This window comes from Neocloeon triangulifer, unplaced genomic scaffold (assembly GCF_031216515.1).
Source record: "Neocloeon triangulifer isolate White Clay Creek 2 clone unplaced genomic scaffold, ASM3121651v1 ptg000014l, whole genome shotgun sequence".
NCBI classification, from domain to species: domain Eukaryota; kingdom Metazoa; phylum Arthropoda; class Insecta; order Ephemeroptera; family Baetidae; genus Neocloeon; species Neocloeon triangulifer.
The window spans coordinates 14844836-14865661 of record NW_026775556.1 but is presented as its reverse complement, the minus strand read 5'-3'; the positions used below and the strand labels follow the sequence as shown (position 1 = coordinate 14865661).

Below are 20826 nucleotides of genomic sequence, written 5' to 3'. Positions count from 1 at the left end.
GCCGTGAAAAATGTGCGGATCGAGAACAAACAAAACTTGATGATATACACAACAGACCAATTTGCTTTCTGGCTTTTATATCTTTCTGAAAAAAAACGGAGGCTTGCGAGATAAAAATAAAAATAGTTTTTTATCTTTTGGTCTGCAAAAAAAATATGAAATTCTTCTTGCTCTTTGTTCTCTTCCCTGATTCTTGAGATGCTTGAAATAAGTGCGAAAATAAGTTAATTGGATGCCTTGCTTTTGAAGGATGTTCGATGGCCATTTTTGGCAAAGCAACTCATAGGAATGCATCTCTGCATCCGACAAGTTCATATGCTCGATTTCTTTGTAAGTTCGTTTATGGAGCGAATTTTCAAGTCCACGGTGGTGATCATTGTTTACCTTTGCGACGAGAGATGCGCCTCATTAGATCTAGACCACCGGCCGCTATCGAGCCTCTTCAGAGAAGCCAAAAGTGAAAGTCCTCGAAAAAATTTCATGTAATAAATCGGAGCCGTAACTGCCGAGTGGGTTTTTATATTTCGCTGGCACATTATGAGAAACGAAGCCCGATGCAATCTTCTCTTTCATAGGCGCCGAGCCGAACAATTATTATGAAATCGACCAGCCGTGGCGTAATGAAATTTATCTTTTTATACTTAATATAGAGACGGGCACAGATGTGCTTATTTGATTGAACGCTTAATAGAGCAATCACAGTCGCGACACCTCGGGATGTGCATCAATTATAATTATTAAATTGAAGGTCTAGTGCTGCGATGAATTGATAGTGACAAGTCTGGTGGCATTTAACATTTGTTCGTTTACTTTCTGTGCTGCATTGACAACTCGCAGAAAAATTACTCCGAGGTTGATATTAATTTATGTTTATCTTTTGAGTTCTATTTCATGTCGCTTTATATTAATATCCGTGTTTTAGTGTCACATCAATATTCATAATTAAGACTTATAATTATTTTAAATTTATTACTGCACACCTCTCTGCTCGTGAGGAATTTCAAATCAATCAATATTTTATGCGGTATATCATATTTTTAGCCTCCAAACAAAACAAGTTTTTTTTTAGTGTTTTCTGCTGACAGGCTCAAAAGCAAAAACTCCTCAGCAATTTGAATTTTCAACGCTGAAACGTTATGCCATTAAGTGTGGCACAAAAAATTAAATCATAAATCGTACCGAATCAATTCGATACCGGTGGATTGCTCAAATTACTATGTTATTCCATGTAAAATTGCTGCCCTTGCGTTCGTCATCATATGATCATCTCTTGCTCTTTTTTTCCAATCCACCCGAGGCCTTCCGAGAAAATGGCAATTCGAGCTCAAAGTCGGATAATCAAGATCGAGTGCGTAATTTATGTATTCGCTCTGAAAGATGGTGAAGGAAGAGGAGACAAATCAAGCGGTGTCTCTTGTAAATGCTGTTCGCGGGCACCGATAGAGGAAAGAAAGGACAGGTGGATCGGCGAGAGATAATAACACTCGGCTAATCGCGGACGAAATGAAAAGTGTATTAAAAGCGCGCACGCCGAGCGCAGGAGAGAATCGGCGAGCGAGAGAAGGAGGAGGAGCATTTCTATGAAGGGCATTGGTCTTGCAGAGAGGGGCCATTGCTCCGCATATGCACGCTTTACAACGCGAGAGAAGAGGCCTCTGGGCACCAGGCCCGACGACCGACCATCATCATAGACGCCGGTTATCCGTGGCAAAAAATAAAACGTTTGAGCACAAAAAATTCATCTGAATAAAACTCACGGAACGAACCTCCAAGGGAACGAAAAAGGCTATTAAAATAAAAATAAAAAATTTATTTCCTCAAGAGAGAGAAAAATTCAAACTGCTTTTAGATTAAGTTAAAAGTATGATCTCGCTCATGCATGGAAAAGTGCAAGTGGTTTTACTTTCGTAAAAAAGAGCTGCTGCAAATTATGTGCGTCCTTTACTAAAAAGCATCTTTGTCGGGCAGAACACGTTTGTTCGCTGATTGGATCAGGTACAATTGTACATCCACAGAATCAAGTATTGCTGTAAATGACGAGCAGATGCCTCCGTGGAGTCCTGCAGGAAAGTGAAAGTCGCCGCGATGCTCATTGTCGGCCGTAATTGAAGCACTCGCGCATTATTTTCTTGACCACACACTTAACTTCTCTCGTTTTCTGCTGTGAGACTTCACGCTGACTTTTTCCTTCGTTTCATTCTCGCGAACACGGAGTTTTATCTGCGAAAATTTCATCTCCGGCCTTCCTGCGGCGATTTTGATTGCATGGGCGTTCCACAGACTAGATGGAGCCGAAAATTGTCTAGTAAATTTAAGTCAATTAAGAAAACTGGTTAAGATGGAATGTCAAATAAAGCTTGAGAAAAATTTAGCATAGAAATATTATTTCAACGGCTACCATTTGAAATAAAAAAGCTAGGTTAAACAGCTAGTGTTGAGGTTTCTCTTGTTGACAACCGGCAGGGCAAACCTTTTGTCAAGCACAATTTGTCAGCGCCAAAAAAAGTAAAAGTTATGCCTAGGCTCCTGTCGTTTCAAATGTTACAAAATCACCATATGGCATCAAATTTTTTTCTACATAAGCTATCTCCTGTCGTTCTGACCAATTAATTTTTTGTCACTATCAACTTTTAAAAATTAATTTATGATTTTAAAAGGTATAATAAAATAAGAAAATCCGGATGAATTTTGTCGTATAAATTTCCAAGAAAATGTTGTGCACTGCAATGTCATAAATTAATAAAAATGTGCTTTTCTTTCCAATCTTATATGTATCTCCTGCAAGCGCCACTTAAATCTACCAGGTCGTCACAAACATTAATTTAACATTTTTATTAACTACACTTCAGCCAAACACGATTCTGCTGCTCGCGTGAAAAGCGCATTTAAGCTGATTTGCATTCGTTAGAGGCTCATTCTTGATATAATTTATTTATTTGCTCTACGTCCGTGTTTTTATGCATTTGATTCTGAAATGTAATCTCGCGTTCAGCTCGGGCAATACATCATAATAACAGTCTGGCCGGACACGCACAAACATGAGAAGTGCAGATATAAATTATACAATGAGAGACGAGTCAGCGCGACAAAGTATAAAAATTATCTGCAGCAGAGACACTTTTTCTTTGCCCGGTGCGTCGGACGTTAGAGGAATTGTTAATTGATATTAAATTATAAAAAGATCAACGTCCTTCCTCTTGCATGTGGTCATCAATCACGCTATATTTAGTTTCCTCCACTTATAGCGTGCACATAGTAATGGGCAGCCTTATTAAAAAATTCTAATTGCGCCAGACTGGCGTGATCGAAAATCATTAAATCATGTCAGTCCATCTTTGTCCGCACTAATCAACAATTCTCCTCTGTACTTTTTTATAATATTAATTCAGTTAGGTGAAATGCATGCTATAAGAGGTTCAAAAAACCTTTTGGAAAAATATTTGCTGATCGAATTTCTGCATATTTGTTTGGCCATAATTGTTTATGGGCCATAAAAATCCATATCTCCATTTTTATTGAGCAGATTCTTCCGTAGAATGCCGCGGCGAGCTTTGGTCTCGTTTCAAAAAGAAGCGCACTCTTCGTAGTATTGCACGGAGCGCCGATCGTTTGGCGCTGTTATTATTTATAACTGTACTTCCCCGGAGTCGTGTGTTCCCGACAGGTATTTCACGAGGGCCAATTTATTATCGCGCCAAATAAGCATGAAATTGGCATTTAATGCCGCTGTGGAGAAAAAGCAGCTCATGACAATTAATCTCGCGAGTATCTATATAGAACAAAAGCGGCCGCTCCAGTTCTGATTAAACTTTTGATTTTGACTGACAATGAATGAAATTTGCTGGACCGGAACTTTATAGATTTTCTTATTTAATTTTATCTGATCGTCCATTGTTTTTAAATGAGAAAAGACATTTCAATTGTTATTTCTTTTTACTATTTTTTTTCTCAACAAACAAGAGGGAAGGCCTCATTCATTTCCAGCACTAAATAAATTCAGTGCATAAGTTTACAACTTCCTTCCTCAACACCTTGTTAACTGTCAGAGATTTGCACATTTGGCTGCTGTATTTTTAATTTTTCTGTCTGCTCACTGCCGTGTATCTTATTTGCACTGCTGACTCGGAAAAGAGGTCATCGGGCTGCGCGCAGCAAATCTGCCTCTACAATAAAAGGCACCGCACAGTTGTTTCTTTTCGGCTCTCTCTCCGAAAGAAAAAAAATTAAAATGCAAAACGGCCGCTCCTTTTATTTTCTTTACGTGACGTCACACTTCTTTCGCTCAACTCTTTTTAAGACGCCTAACTCGATCGGCTGTAATGCTGGCAGGAGACATGCATTCTTGTTTTCTATTTCACTCGCATTGTTTTATTGAGCAATACTTGGCTCATCGAGATTACGCTTTCGTGGTCAGCGAGTGTTATTGTTCCATATTTTAATTCACAGTCGCTGCACAGGATCGTTAATTTGAATAAATTTGTTTCAATTTGACTCCTTTCCCTTTGTGCACTTCTTAAAACCTGTGTTTCGTCAGCAAATAATTTTACAACAACTTTTGCCCGTTCAAATTATAATAAATCATTTTCTTTCTCTTATAAACCGTTAAATAAATCTTTGATTTATATAGTTGAAACTCCTCCATATCAGCTTGCAATCGCCTTACTTTTGCAAATCACAACTCTCTTTTATATGAATGAATCACACATTTCTCCTCCAGCAACCGATCGCCAAGAGTGCACTGCACTAACTATCGAACCACGACTCGCGTTAAAAATATGACTATACTGCAGCAGCAGGTTTTCATACAAATAAAACCCACAGCATTGATACAATGCGTCTGCTTGTGCGCGCACCCTTTCATTTTGACCCAGATTTCGCGAGTCTACATGCGCCATAAGTGCGAACCAATGTATAGGCATACGATATAAGTACAAAAAGGTGTAATGAGATTATTTTTTAGTGTGTCAGATTCGCAAGTATTATACGTGCGTTCAATTCTGCACGAACGAGCGTCTGCATTCATTTTTATACAGCACTGGTCATCCAAGTGTGGACGATTCGCCGATAAGCGACGGGGAAACGAGTGTATAAATGGGAAGTCACGGAATGTGCTTTTATCAAAAGTGACTGGAGCAAACCATACATTTGAACAGAGACCCGCAGAATGATACACATATTTTTCTTTGGTGCCTTTCTAACACGGCTCTTTTGAAAGAGGCTGCTCCACCCAGTCGCGCCGATGAAAAATTAGCTTTCCACCGAGCGCCCCAGCATAAAGACATGAACCTAGACAGTAGACAATTAACCTTTTTGTTTGGATGCAAATGAATGTAAACGTCTTTCAGTACGTGACCAACGTTTTTATCTCTCCTTCGTCGTGTGTGTGACTCTTTTTGTGGGACACACGCCTTTTCAAGATGCTCCCGTCTTTGGTTTTGTCCCTTTCTTTTACAAATAAAATTCTCATCACGTTCAACAGATTTTGGTGAGAGCGAATTTTTTTAATATGAAAGTAGACACAGATCCGCGATAGATTCTAGCATATGTAGTGTTTTTACGTTATGAAACAATAGATTTTAGCCGTTTGATTTAACGAGAATCTCCTTTGAAATGGCCAGAAGGAATTATTATTTATTACAGGCGGATTTCTTTAAAACTACAGACACAATGCAGTTGTTGGAAAAATTCTCAAGGAAACAACCGGTGCGAAATAATGAAAATTTAATTCATGAATAATTTATGAAATCTGCGCGCAAAGTTTCTCCGCAAGGCTACTTTTTTAATGCGTTATTATATTGTTTTTAACGGCTCACACATGCGTCTGTCTTGAGTGTGACGAATTTTCTCTCATGATATGCATTTCAGGACAGTGGAACAACTACAGAGAGGAGGGCCTGATGCAGCAATAATGTAGCGAAATAGAATTCTCTGCTGCGTCAGGTTTAATTGTGTCTGTTTTCTGACAAAGTTAGCAAAGTTCTCTGACCCTTTTCCAATTATAATTCTAAAGCTTTCTTTATTTCTCACTTTGCAAAGAATTTTTTTACGCGCGGATGCTATTATAACTTTGCGAGCCATTGTTTCAAACGATTCTCAATGTCAGAATTCAATTTCAAGGCGATAAAAGAAAATGAAGGAGAGCATAATGGAAAAAGGCTTCGGCCACACCACAGGCTTTTGTGTAGGCTAACGCAAAAAAATTTCTGTGCCCACTGACTTAATTCTATCTGCTCTTGATTCCATCAAACATGATAATCCTAAATACAGTCAGTAGGTGTTGGGTGTGGTCGCGGCGCCGGACTCTCGCAAAGACCTTCCCTTTCCGAGGTTAAGCTTGACACAGTCAATTTATGTTACATACCAGATCATCGTCAACGTGTAGAACCAAATTTTAGGAAATAAAAATATTATAAAGCATGGTTTTAAGTTTAGACTCAGTTTATGTTTTGTTTGATAAAAATTATATGAGTTAAAATAGTTTAAAAATAATAATTTCATCTAAAAGTTTATCTTGTTGCTCTTGGCAACGGGGAGTTTTTTTCTCAAGGCAAACGACATTTTAAAGAAAGCCACCCACCCTTTCAAGTGCTGCGGATATCAAGTACTCAAATATTAATGGCATGAATAAATTCATGAAGCTCGTTTTCATGCACATCGAACCGCATTTTACGGCACTTTGCATATTTATATGGCGTGTTTGTTTTCACACAATTTTTTACCTGCAAAAATAAGTAAAGACTCCCCAAGGTGTGAATCGTCTTGTCGCGCTTTATGTTCGGCAATATAAATCAAAACGACAAAAAATATGTTTTACACAAAAAGAAGTTTTCGCTGCTCTTTACAAATGCTACAACAAGAATGCAGTTTTGTCTTTTTTTTTTTGGAGCGCCGCGCGGCAGGTAACAAGAAATTACAGTGCCTGCAGCTCCGCGCAAGCAGGGTGAAAGTACACAAAGCAAAAGGTCGCGTAAAATGAGGGTGCTGCCCGCGCGAATTCTCGTCGACCTACTAAAAAGAGAAAAATGCAGAACTACTTTTTTTAAAGGTGACGGAAAAGATACGAGTTCATAAATCTTCGTTCAGCAGAGCAGAGAGACGTGTTGGATTTACAGTTTTTTTTTTTACTGAAAACGCTGCATGCGCGCTGGAATTTCCTTTTATTTTATTGTTTGGGTAAGCGCGGCGGCTCTCAGTATTATTCTTTTGCGACGTGAAAATATTTAGGTCTTTGTGTTGCAACTGCATTTGTTCGTGGAATAAAAGCTGTGAAAAAAGCTCTTAAAATAATTACAGCGCACTAAACGAACAAAACGTTTGAATTAACTTACAATTAAAATTTTATGCCTTCATGGAAATTCAATTGATTATTAATTATTGCAAGGCAAATGTGATTTATTTAAAGAGGAAAAGGGGGTGAAACATCCCGGCTGCATAATAATAAAAGAGTCACATTTTCTCAGAACACAAACGCCTTCTAAAGAAGTAGCTCGAGTAAAATGAATTTACGACCCAACCTTGTTAAAAGTAGGCTCAAGTGCATCTCTCATAACACGTTTATAATTCTCTGGCAGCAAAAAACGTTTAGTTCAGCAAGTTTACAACCGAGAGGTGAACAAACCGCCGTAAAAAATCATCCCGCCTTGTGCGTTTTTTGGCGATACACGAAATCTGTGTGTGAGGTGCGCGCCGACCCGACTAAATTATTTCTCAGCACAAAGGACCTCTTTGTGCTTTTACAAAATGTTAAAGGTGGCGGCAAGTTTAATGAAATTCAGATAAAAGCAAAAGAGACCGACCAACTTCTCAGCGAAGAGCAAAAGAAACCTGCGTGGGTTTAAAAGTATAAGCAGACGTTGTTTGCGACAAAACTCTGCCTAAATGTGGTGCCTTGAAACTATATAATTATTTAACTTAAAAAAGCCGCCTTTGTTTCATAATATAAATATACCCTTTTGAAAATTGTGTTTTAATTTTCCAAATTAATTTTCAGACATCAACGAATGTGATGACCCCGCAGTGGCAGCAAGATGCGTCGCCAACGCAGAGTGCTGCAACTTGCCAGCGCACTTCCTTTGTCGGTGCCTCCCTGGTTTCGAGGGTGACGGAGAAGCCTCCTGCACAGGTCAGTTACCTCTCATCAACAGTTTTTATATTTTTAGATTTATGAAAAAAAAGATTCGTTATTGAAATTTCTTAGAGTGTTGTTAACATGAGAGTTTTCAGTGCTGTAATGAGCTAACAAGGTGACAATTATTAATTAAAAATGAAAATACAAATAAACGGCGGAGAAACTTGTTAGGCACTTCTTGTGTTTGTTGTACATTCAAATGCATTTTCTGCATTCTGCTAATGAGGAGGGCGTGTGTTTATTTATTTGCAGACATCGACGAGTGCGCTCGGCCAAACGCCTGTGGTCTCAACGCCCTGTGCCAAAACACGCCGGGAAACTACACTTGCGCGTGTCCAGAAGGATTCCAGGGCAACCCTTATGATGGGGTAAGTCTATCATTTATTTTTAATTTTTTAATATTTTTTTTGAAAGTCAAAATATTACACGAGGATATTATTTACATTTTAGTACTAATCTGAAAAAGGTTTAGTAAAATTAAATTTAAATTTTGTATTTTAAAATAGTTTCACCAAATTATATTTATTTAAAATAATCTTGATTATTTTGCGCTTAAAGTTTTAAGAATTAACAATGTCAAAATTAAGTAATAAAACTAAATATAAAAAAAGCATAGCTTTTACTAGAAACGTAGATTTTGGCGCCACTTGTCTCCCACTGCTGCTGGTGGGGGTGCGTTAGTCCTCCCTCCTCCCTCCTACTCGCCATCCTTGCCAAACAAAAACATCAACATGTGGGATTTTGAGACAAGTTGTTTTCTTTCGCCTTTTCCTGATTAATTGCTTCTAAATTGATAATTATGGGGACGAGTGACTTTATATTATAAAAAAATAGTGCTGCATTCGATTTGTGACAATTTTCTCTACAAAATGAGATCTAAAAATCCGATATTAAGGTTTGCCATTTTACTGTTTTTTAAATGATAGAAAGGATCGTATTTCTCTCTGATCTTTTAATTTGGTTCATTTGCAAAGTTTGTTTTAACGGTTTTTTGAAAATATTTTCCAGTGCGTGGACGTGGACGAGTGCAAGAGCAGGAGAGCGTGCGGCAAGGGTGCGAGCTGCGTCAACGAACTCGGAGGATACCGGTGCGAGTGTCCTCTGGGTTCCGAGATGGACGCCCGGTCAGGCGAGTGCAGAGACATGGACGAGTGCGCCCGTAACCCTTGTGGACGGGACGCCTTGTGTTCAAACGTGCCAGGCAGTTTCAAGTGCACCTGCCCGCCGGGATTCAAAGGAGACCCACTTGTGGCTTGCGGAGGTAAAGTTTCAAATCTCACATATTTTTTTAACAAAATACCCTTAAATAAAATTTAAAAAAAAGAAACTAAAATCTTAAAATCTTGACGATCATGTTGTTTAAAATTAAACTTAAAAATGTAATTTATTCACTTGAAGAAACTCAAATTTTATAAATGTTTTTGTCTCATAATTTAAATTTTAATAACACTGAACTAACAAATTAACCCAGACGTAGACGAGTGTGCGACCAAGCCCTGCGGAAAAGGTGCTGAATGCACCAATACAGCTGGTGGATACAAATGCTCCTGTCCAGCGGGTTACTCAGGGGTGCCGGAAAAAGAGTGTCTGGACATCAACGAGTGTGGCCGTCCAAACTCTTGCGGCGTCAACGCCAAGTGCATCAACCAGCCTGGTTCCTACCAGTGCGTCTGTCCAGACGGATTTACCGGACAGGGCCACTTGTTCTGCGAAAGTTAGTAATCCGTCCTGGTTCCAGACATCTGGCAGCAGATTTAGTTTTCTGTGGTTTGGCCGTGGGATGGTTTACTTCAAGCCGGTTTGGCTCTGTGGGTGGACGAGGAAAAGGAATAATTATTGTCTTGGATGGATAACTGTTTTTATTTATTATTTTTTTTTGCACAGAGACCAGTTTGCATGATTTTGTGGAGAGTTTTGTTTTAAATTACAGGAAAAATTATTATCACAATTTAATTTTTATAAAAACACAGGCTAAACATAAATTTTGTGGCACTTTTCTGTCACCATTTGTGGGAGAAAAAAAAACAGGTTTTCTTGGTGATTATCTTACGAATCTTTCCATATATTCCACTCTCTGCAAATCCCACTTGTTGAACACATTAATTAATTATCTTGGCATATAAAGTTGCCAGTTTCCAGCAGGAGCTGCCATCCAAAATTCTTGTCCACTCTTTCACCTTTGTCTCACAGAAAAAACGCACTATTTCAAAGATGATGTCACTGCCAAAACAGATTTTTTACACTTTTTTTCGTCCTGCACGCGAGACTCGTTCGTTCAACTCTCCTTGGTGTGTTCTTGATACGCACTCATATAAATTTTCGCGATTATGCATTCAGTGCATGCGACTTTGTTTTATGTTCGTCCATTTATTATTTGTATCTTTGTCTCAATCAGGTTGCAGTTCTCTTTCTCTTGCATTTATTTATTACACGCCGCCATTATTATTCATTCAAGATCATAAACAAATGGATTCTAATGCCGAGCTTCTTTTTCCCCCATTCAGACGTGAATGAATGCAAGGATAGGCCGTGTGGAGCCAATGCTATCTGCTCTGACACCATCGGTAGCTACACCTGCACCTGCAAAGAAGACTTCACTGGAGACCCGTACAAAGGATGTGTTGGTCAGTTTTAAATTTAAATTAATATTCTCTAAGAAAAAAAAATTATAAAAAAATGTTAATTGTTCAACAGTTTTTCCTCCTTTTACTAAAAGACTGCGAGCCGATTAAAATTCTTGAGCAAAAAAAAAAACTAAAATTCAACTCACATTAAAGGTCAAGTGCCTCATTAAATCAGGCTCGGAGCAGAAATTCGTTCTCTGTCTAAGTTTGTCAGTTGGCTGGCTGCGTGTAATTCTGTCGTTTGCCTTGAACCAAACCACAGTAATGTTCAGTTACATCCTCATGAAGTAGCGCTCCCCCATCATCAGTATTAAATTTCTCTGCGAACCTTCTTCTGATGAAACTTGACACTTGGACAAACAAATTTAATGTTTGCTTTTCTCGCCGTTTGCAGATATTGATGAGTGCCAAGTGTACGACCGACCTTGTGGCTCGAACGCAGTGTGCGAGAATGCGTCGCCAGGCTACAACTGCCTGTGCCCGCAGGGCTACACGGCAAAGCCGAGCCCTGATGTGGCCTGCGAGCAAGTGGACGTCAACATCCTTTGCCAGAGCAATTTTGACTGCGTCAACAACGCCGAGTGCGTCGAAAGCCAATGTTTCTGCAGAGAAGGGTTTGTGGCTCAGGGCGCCATCTGCGTCGACATCAACGAGTGCGCCACCAACCCTTGCGGACCCTTTGCCAGCTGCTCAAACACCCTTGGTGGATACCACTGTGAATGTGAAGCTGGATATGTTGGGGCGCCGCCAAGAATGCAGTGCAAGGCGCCATGTGACGATGTCAAGTGCGGACAACACGCTTTCTGCAAACCGGACGGACAAGAGGCTTATTGCATTTGTGAAGAGGGATGGACCTACAACCCTAGTGACATTGGTGCTGGATGTATTGGTAAGCTTAAACTTAATATTTTTGTTTAAAAATAGATTTTCTTATTTAAAAAATCTCAAAACTCTTTGCTAAACAAAATAAATTTTGCAGATATTAATGAGTGCGACAAAGCTCATGGTCCTAATGGAAGATGTGGTGCCAACGCTGTCTGTTCAAACTTACCAGGCACCTACAAATGCGAATGTGCTGCTGGATTCACAGCAACTGGCTCAAATCAGTGTATTGGTATGTCTTTTGTTTATAAAATAATATTCTTGTTGCAATTCTTAATTGTTTGATTTTCTACTCTAGATATTGATGAATGTGCTTCTGGTGCTCTTTGCGGAGAAAATGCTGTGTGTGTCAACAAAGTGGGCAGCTACAGCTGCGAGTGCCCTGAAGGTACCATTCCAGATCCTGATCCTAAGGTTAGATGCGTTGGCGTGGTTACCTGCAAGGTTGATGACGACTGCCCTGGTAATGCAATTTGCGACCATCTACATAGATGTCTTTGCCCTGAGCCCAATGTAGGAGATGATTGTAGACGTAAGTGATTTTTGTGTAATATAAATTTTAATAATACAAATATTAATTCACCAAAACAAGGATTTATAAAAAAAAAATTATTTAAAAATTGAGCATCACATTAACTATGGTGATAAAACAATCAAAACTGTTTATTAAAAATTGTTTCTTACATTACGCATAAAATTTATTTTCAGATCCTTGTGAACAAGCATTCTGTGGCCCCAATGCCCAGTGCAATTTGGTCAACGGACAAGCCAAGTGCTTCTGCAGCTCAGGTTACACCGGCACAAATGCTGGAGGTGTTCACAGCTGTGTGGACATTGACGAGTGCGCCGCCAACCCCTGTCCATCGGGGGCCATTTGCAACAATGAACCAGGCAGCTACTCTTGCCAATGCCCTGGTGGCATGTCTGGCGATCCATACAGAGGCGGATGTTTGAAGGTTGCTGAGAAGTCGCCTCCCACCTGCGGGCCCAAGAGTCCTTGCCCTGCTGGAGAACAGTGTGTCAGAGACGAGTTTGTCGGAAGCAGCGTTTGCATCTGCCAGCGAGGGTACGCAAGAGACTCGACAACTGGCAAGTGCAAGGACGTCAACGAGTGCTTGGTTCAGGGTGGACAACCCTCTTGTGGACTGAATGCTATCTGCAAAAATCTGCCTGGTGCTTACGAGTGCTATTGCCCGCCTGGATTCAACGGAAACCCTTACTCGCTTTGTGAAGGTATTTTAATAATTTTTTTTTGCGCAACAGTAAAGTTTAATAAAATTATCTTTTTGCAAATAGAATGCAGCTCATTGGAGTGCCAGTGCAGACCTCCGTATCAAGTTGTTGGAGGTCAGTGCGTTCTTTCTGGCTGTTCGAAATCTGAACCTTGTCCAGCGGGGGCTGAATGCATCACCATTGCCGGCGGAGTCAGCTATTGTGCTTGTCCAAAGGGATTCAAACCTTTGGTTGGAGGAACTTGTGAAGGTAATTTGCATTATAAGAAAATCATGGTAAAATACTAAATGGAAAATTCCACAGATGTAAATGAGTGTTTGGAGGGCCGCCAAGTTTGTGGCTTCGGAGCCGAATGTATTAACAGGAAAGGCTCCTATGAGTGTGTTTGCCCTCAAGGATACAGCGGAGACGCATACAATGGAGTTTGCTCACCTGACCAGGTCAGGTGTCGTGCTGATTCGGACTGTTCTGCCAACGAAAAATGCATCCAACCTGGAATTTGTCTTTGCCCACCTCCCTTCTTCACCGATGGCAACCAGTGCAAGAGTAATTAAAAAAAACATCTTTTTTAATCAATTAACTAATTAAAATCTTCTTCTAGGTCCTTGTCAGAGGTACCCTTGCGGTATGAATGCCAAGTGCACACCTTCAAACCCGCCAAAGTGCATGTGCGAGGCAGGATTCACTGGCAACCCTGTGCAAGGCTGCGTCGATGTTGATGAATGTCGAGACAATCCTTGCGCCTACGGTGCCCACTGCCTGAACGAGAAGGGAGGCTTCAAGTGCGTCTGCGCCAAGGGCATGACTGGAGACCCATACAGAGGAGGCTGCATTGGACAGGCGTCGCCAAAGGGAGAGTGTGCGAGGAACACAGATTGTGCTGGGCCTCTTGTTTGCGAACAAGGCGCCTGCATCAACCCTTGCACTTCTCTGCCTTGTGGACCCAACGCTTATTGTGAACCTGAAAACCACGCTGCCTGGTGTAGATGTGCTGTTGGATTCAAAGAGGCTGCCAATGGAGCTTGCGTTTCAAGTGAGTATTCGTATAATTATTATTCACAAATTCATATTTTAGTCTTAATTATTACACTATAAATTAAAATATTTTAAAGAATGAAAACTTAAATTTGTAATTTAAAAAGAATATTACTAAAATTTAATTTTTGTTGCAGTGTGTGAAGGAGTTTCCTGTGGTCGTGACGCTCAGTGCATTCCAACATCCGAGGGCCCCACTTGCAAATGTATTGACGGTCTTGCTGGAAATCCATTTGCTGGAGGTGCTTGCACTCCTGACGTTTGCTCAGCTGCCAATCCGTGCCGAGAACCTGCTGTTTGTATTGGTGGACGTTGCAAGAGTCGCTGTGAAGGCGTTGTTTGCGGAATTGGAGCATCTTGCAATCCAAACACAAACAAGTGTGTTTGCGATCCATTCTTTGTTGGCAACCCAGATCTGCTCTGCATGCCTCGTAAGATATCTCATTTATTTTCAAATAATTAATTTAATTTTTTTAAATAACTTTTCAAAATAAATTTCTATTGAACATTTTTAAAAATAAAAACCATTGCTTCTCTTGAATATAATTGTTATATTAACAATTTTTTTACTTTATATCTAAATTTTATTCATAAATCTATAGTCTTAATATTGTTTGTTACAAGATTATAAATTTGAGCATTATTTTTTCAGCAATTGTGCCTCCTGTTTGTGATCCTGGTTGCGGAACTAATGCCCACTGCGAATACGGAATCAGCAATCGATGCGTTTGTAATGCTGGATTCAACGGAAATCCATATTCAGGCTGTGGTACCCAGGAAAAATCTTGTAGTACATCTGCTTGTGGCAAGGGTGCTCAATGCAGACAGTCCATCACTGGAGTTGAATGCACATGCCCTGCTGGTTTTACTGGAAATCCTTACGTCGGTTGCAGCGATGTTGACGAGTGTTTGGGCACCGCCTGCGGAAACAACGCCGTCTGCATCAACACTATTGGTGCTTTCGACTGCCGCTGCAAGGATGGCTTTGCTGGAAATCCTTTCCACGTTTGTCTGCCTGCTGATGAGAGAAGATGCGCCGACCCTTCGACCTGCCCTTGTGGAGCTGATGCTCCTTGTCCTGCTGGACTCAAGTGTGTCAAGGGCAGATGTAAAGACCCTTGTCAAGGAATCACCTGCGGAACTCACGCCATCTGTGATGCTGGAAAGTGTCTTTGTCCCCAGGGCACAACTGGAAACCCCAAGGAGAGTTGCACACCAACTGGCCAGTGCCGAAACGACCTCGACTGCGCCCTTAGTGAAATCTGCTTCCAACTGGGCAAGGGCAGGAGGAAGTGTGTGGATGCCTGCACGAAACTGCAGTGTGGTCCCAACGCCCTTTGCATCTCTGATAACCACAGGTCTTCGTGCATTTGCCTAGAAGGATATCTAGGAAATCCGAGTGACCTTGCTGTTGGTTGTCAGCCTCAGATTGCATCACCCAAGAGCCAGTGCAACAAGGACAGTGAATGTCCAGGAGATCTTGTCTGCCTGGTTGCTCCTGATGGTTTCAAGGCCTGTGGGAATCCCTGCCAGAGTGTGGCATGTGGAGACCACGAAGTCTGCAAAATCCAAGGAGGCCTTCCTGTTTGCGCGTGTCGTGACGGATTTGTGTGGAATCCTGTTTCCTCCGTTTGCGAGACACCATCTATTCCTGACTGCACTTCAGACAACGAATGCAATGTCCAAGACGCTTGCAGACCCGATGCCTTGGGTGTTCTCAAGTGCACACCTGTCTGCTTGGCCTTCACCTGTCCTCAGAATGCTGCCTGCTATGCTGATCAACACCAAGGACAGTGCCAGTGTCTGCCTGGCTTCACTGGAAACCCGAATGACCGCAACGGATGCAAACCATCTTTCAAGAACCAATGCTCCACGGACGCTCAGTGCCCGGAGTCTGAAGCCTGCAGAGAGATCGACGGCATTCTCGGTTGCTACCCTGCTTGTCTGGGTGTCCAGTGTGGCCCTCAGTCTGTCTGCGTTGTCAACAACCATGTGGCTCGTTGCCAGTGTCCACCTGGATTGTTTGCTGGAAACCCGAACGACCCTACCTCTGGCTGCAAGAAGGTGCCCTGCGTCTACAACGTGGATTGCCCAACTCACCAACTTTGCAACAGGCAGGATCACACTTGCTATGACGTTTGTGACACAGAGTCTTGCGGAGACAACTCAATTTGCATTGCCGAAAACCACAAGGCGCAGTGCCAATGTCCACCTGGCTATAGAGGAAATCCTCTGCCTGAAATTGAGTGCGTTCCTAGTGGCGTTTGTGACCCAAATCCTTGCCACCAGTCTGCAATTTGCGAACCCTCAGGAGATGGACACATTTGCAAATGCCCTTCAGGACATGTCGGAGATCCACTCACCACAGGTTGCCATCCTGAAGGCCTTTGTCCAGGCGGAGACAAGGACTGTCCGCCTGACTCAGTTTGTCTCGGAGGAAGGTGCACAAGCCCTTGTGATGGTGCTTGCGGACCAAATACACTCTGCAGCATTAAGAACAGGAAGCCCATTTGCACATGCCCTGCTAAATTTGTACCGCATCCATCTCCCGATCAAGGATGCGTCCGAGTTGTTGTTGGGTGTTCTAGCGATGCTGATTGCCTTGGAGATGTTTGCATCAAGGGACAATGTGTTGGTGAGTAAACATAATATAAACAATAAATAGCTTAAATTTTTTTAATACAGAAGATTATATAAATTTTTAAACAATTTCTTTTTATTATAAAAAATAATTTTCGATCTTGATTTTTAGTCGCTTGCCGAAACAACGAAGACTGCTCTCAAGGAGAGAGGTGTGCCAACAAAATGTGCATGCTTCCTTGTGCCACTCACTCACAATGCCTTGATCGACAAGCTTGTGTTGGAGGAGTTTGCATGCTCGGCTGTCGAAGCAATAGGGACTGCCCTCAGGAACAAGCTTGCGTCAACAACAAATGCCAAGGTAAATTGTCGTCTTTATTATTTCTTGGAATTTAAATTAATAAATTGTAAAATTGTAAAATTTAGATCCATGCCAACAAGAGGGATCTTGTGGACCAAATGCCATTTGCAAAGTTACCAACCACAACATCAACTGTGACTGTCCCAGCGGCTTCAAGGCTATCTCTCACGCTCAACAAGGCTGTCTGCGTGAGGTTGGAATTTGCACCTCGACTGCTCAATGTCCCAAAGGCTACACCTGCCAAGGTGGCGCCTGTATGTTGGGCTGTTCTGACAATGCAGGTTGCGCCTTTGGTGAGAGATGTGACAACGGAATGTGCTACAAGGTGTGCTATGGACACAGCAACTGTCTTGCTGGAGAAGTGTGCATCGATGGAATTTGCCAGCTTGGTTGCCGAGGAGATGGCGATTGCCACCCTACAGAAGTCTGCATTGGAAACACTTGCAGGTTAATCGAATTTTGATTTAAACTTGAATTTTTTTATTATTTGAAAATACAATTTTTTATTATAATATTATTTTTGAAGGTGCGGAGCTGGATTTATTGCCAGTCCAACTGGCTGTCTGGACGTCAACGAGTGTGCTGAAAATCCTTGCCATCCGACTGCTGAGTGCCACAACATTCCTGGCTCATACAAGTGCATCTGCCCTGCAGGCACTGTTGGCGATCCTTTTGTCAACCCTGGTTGCACCGCTCCCAATGAGTGTGAATCTGACCAGGCCTGCTCTGAGAACTTGGCCTGCGTGGGCGCTGCTGGTATTTTGAAGTGCGCAGACCCATGTGGAAGCACTCTTTGTGGACCAAATGCCATTTGCACTGTATATGACCACCGTCCTGTTTGCTCATGTCCTGGTGGACACTTGGGTGATCCCAACGAGCTTGCTATTGGCTGCTACAAAGTTGAATGCTTGGACAACGATGAATGCTCTGACGACAATGCTTGCGACACCATCAGCAACAAGTGCATACGTAAGAGCTTTGAATAATTTTACTTTGAGTTTTTTTATTATTTTTATCTTTATTTTTTAAATTCAGATCCTTGTGATTTTGTCAACTGTGGCCGTGGTACTTGCAAAGCCACCAAACATCAAGGAATTTGCACATGCTTTGAAGGATACGGAATTGTTGACGGAAAGTGTGTTGATATCAATGAGTGCTTGGCCAAGCCCTGTCATTCAACAGCTGCGTAAGTTTGAATACAATTTTTAATTTAAAATCTGCGATTGGTTTTTTTTTAATTTTTTATCTATTTATTAAGTCTCAATATTTTTTAAGATAAAAAAATTAAAAGTTTTTACAAAATATAATTTTGTTAAATTAAAATTTTTATAATATAAAATATTTAATATTTGTTTACAGTTGCAAAAACATTCCTGGCAGCTTTGAATGTCTGTGCAAGCCTGGTCTTGTTGGAGACCCAACAGCCACTGGCACAGGTTGCAAACGACCTGGTGAGTGCCTTACAGACACTGACTGCCCACTCACAGCCACTTGCATTGAAAACACCTGCCGCAGTCCTTGTGACTCAGCTAAGTTTGCTTGCGGCAGAGGAGCAGAGTGTCTGCCCACTCAAGACCACAAGGCTGTGTGCCGTTGCCCTGCTCAGACCAGGGGCAACCCTGCCATCGAATGCGTCCAGCTCGAGTGTGAGACGTCTGATGACTGCGCAAACACCAAGGCTTGTCTTGACGGAAAGTGTGTTGACCCTTGTGCCCTACCCAACGCTTGTGGAGCGAGTGCCCAGTGTTTGGCTGCCAATCACGTTGCTGTTTGCGCTTGCCAACCTGGATACACTGGAGACCCACATTTGGGATGTGTGCCTGTTCAGTACTGCGCTGGAGATTTCCAGTGCTCGGCAGGAACCAAGTGCGCTGCTGGAATTTGCTCATGTAAGTTGAAAATGATTTTTTTTTTTTTTTCAAATAATGATCTAAGCGTTTCTATTGACATTTTAGTGAAATTATATTTTTTTATCTAATTTAATTTTTATAAACCTCTATCCTTTATTAATTTTTTCCTTTAAAATTTTTACAGCTGAGTGTTTGAGTGGTCGAGACTGCTTTGGAGACCAACTTTGCATTCAAGGAGTCTGCCAGCCCACTTGCCGCTCCAATGACACCTGCCCGCAGTTCCAGTTCTGCCAGAACAACATTTGTGTGCAACAAGTGGCCTGCAGCGTGGACACCGACTGTAACAACAACGAAAAATGCATTGTGAATTCCATCGGCCAGCACGAGTGTGTGGACGCATGTTCTGGCGCTCTCTGCGGTCGAAATGCCGGATGTTCTGCCAGAGATCACCAGGCCCTTTGCACATGTCTTAAGGGCCACTTTGGAAATCCAGCTGTTGGCTGCCAGAAGATTGAGTGCACCAAGGACACCGACTGCGCTAAGGACAAGATGTGTGAAGGCCAAACCTGCAAGATTCCGTGCCTGGTGTTCAACCCTTGCAAACAGAACGCACTTTGCTCAGTTGAAAACCACAAGCAGATTTGCAATTGCCAGCCCGGCTTCACTGGTGACGCCTTCACTGGCTGCACCATGATCAACTTCTGCGCCCAGAACCCGTGTGGTCCGGGAGCCAACTGTGAAAACATCCATGGAACCTTCAAATGTCACTGTCCGGCTGGAACTGTTGGCGACGCTTACAATTCCGGCTGCGTTTCGCCAGTAGAGTGCCAGAGGGACGAAGACTGTCCTACGTCTGCTCAGTGTACCAACGAAAGAGGAGAGCCCAAGTGCAGAGATGCTTGCGAAAGCACCCTCTGTGGGCCTAATGCTGATTGTACAGCCAAGGGTCACGCAGGACTCTGCATTTGCCGATCTGGATATGAAGGAAATCCCAATGACATCACAGTTGGTTGCAGACCAAAGGCTGTTGCTTGCTCTGCTAACTCCGAATGTCCATCGGGCACCTATTGCTATGGAGATATTTGCAGATGTAAGTTATCAAATTTATTATTTTAATTTTATTTCCAGTGCCTTTTGGTTTCAATTTTATTTTCTGTATTTTAATTTTTTTTAATTGGTTGATTTAATTTTTATAGTGCCCTGTGGATCTGACAATGAGTGCGGTTTGAGTGAGGCTTGCATTCAGGGACAGTGCGACAACCCATGCAACAGACCTAATGCATGTGGAATGAATGCTCAATGCACATGCTCAAACCATGTGAAGCAATGTAGCTGTCCACCTGGATTTACTGGCAACCATGAAGTTGAATGTGTCAGAAGTGAGTTACAGAAATTAAAATTTTCAATTTCATGAAAATAACAAAATTTGCTTTTAGTCCCTGTGGCTTGTGATGCAAGCAGCGGATGCAATGATGGAAACTCTTGTCGTGATGGAATGTGTCTTCCTTTCTGTCTAACTGACGGAGAATGTGCTCTGAATGAGAAGTGTCTCAAAGGAAACTGCATTTGTAAGTTATTATCAAAAATCCCCAAAGCAAACTTTTTATTATTTTTCCAACTTTAGTGACCTGCCGAGTAGACAACGACTGCTTCTTGGGCCACATTTGCCTTAACAACATGTGCCTGTTTGGCTGCCGTGGAAATGAGGACTGCAGTGCCAGCGAGTCTTGTAGAGGAAACCGCTGTGTGGATCCTTGTTCAGAGTCTGTCTGTGGCCCGAACGCAGGCTGCTCCGTCGTTAACCAGCGAGCCATCTGCACTTGCCAGGCTGACTTCATTCCCAACCCTAGTCCGCAAATTGCGTGCGCTAGAAGGCCAATTCCTTGCACCCAGAACAGCGGGTGTCCAGATGGGTCAAGCTGCGTAGGAGATGTTTGCAAGCCAGTCTGTTTTGCTGACTCAAACTGCCTCAGCAATGAGAGGTGCAGCGAGGGAGTTTGCAAACCGCTCTGCCGAAAGGCTGACGATTGCCGAAGTGGAGAAATTTGCGATGGTCTAGTTTGTGTTGCTGGTTGCTACAGTGACAATGAATGTCCGTCAAACAGGGCTTGTGTCAACAACAAATGCTTAAGT

The 20826-nt window shown here is 42.0% G+C and overlaps 1 protein-coding gene across 2 annotated transcripts in view; it reads left to right on the top strand.

Moving 5' to 3' along the window:
• LOC132199529 (uncharacterized) overlaps nucleotides 1-20826 on the top strand; it is a 116435-nt gene that overhangs the window by 37766 nt on the left and 57843 nt on the right. For both annotated transcript variants that reach the window (XM_059624330.1, XM_059624328.1), the window contains exons 6-28: nucleotides 7991-8122; nucleotides 8381-8496; nucleotides 9137-9389; nucleotides 9600-9842; nucleotides 10633-10752; nucleotides 11147-11641; nucleotides 11732-11866; nucleotides 11933-12166; nucleotides 12343-12867; nucleotides 12931-13116; nucleotides 13171-13413; nucleotides 13469-13900; nucleotides 14040-14333; nucleotides 14555-16537; nucleotides 16655-16843; nucleotides 16909-17290; nucleotides 17370-17812; nucleotides 17879-18029; nucleotides 18203-18732; nucleotides 18878-19783; nucleotides 19890-20072; nucleotides 20130-20261; nucleotides 20318-20824. In XM_059624330.1, the coding sequence (XP_059480313.1) occupies nucleotides 7991-8122; nucleotides 8381-8496; nucleotides 9137-9389; nucleotides 9600-9842; nucleotides 10633-10752; nucleotides 11147-11641; nucleotides 11732-11866; nucleotides 11933-12166; nucleotides 12343-12867; nucleotides 12931-13116; nucleotides 13171-13413; nucleotides 13469-13900; nucleotides 14040-14333; nucleotides 14555-16537; nucleotides 16655-16843; nucleotides 16909-17290; nucleotides 17370-17812; nucleotides 17879-18029; nucleotides 18203-18732; nucleotides 18878-19783; nucleotides 19890-20072; nucleotides 20130-20261; nucleotides 20318-20824 (8814 nt within the window). The remainder of the gene's footprint in view (nucleotides 1-7990; nucleotides 8123-8380; nucleotides 8497-9136; nucleotides 9390-9599; nucleotides 9843-10632; nucleotides 10753-11146; nucleotides 11642-11731; nucleotides 11867-11932; nucleotides 12167-12342; nucleotides 12868-12930; nucleotides 13117-13170; nucleotides 13414-13468; nucleotides 13901-14039; nucleotides 14334-14554; nucleotides 16538-16654; nucleotides 16844-16908; nucleotides 17291-17369; nucleotides 17813-17878; nucleotides 18030-18202; nucleotides 18733-18877; nucleotides 19784-19889; nucleotides 20073-20129; nucleotides 20262-20317; nucleotides 20825-20826) is intronic.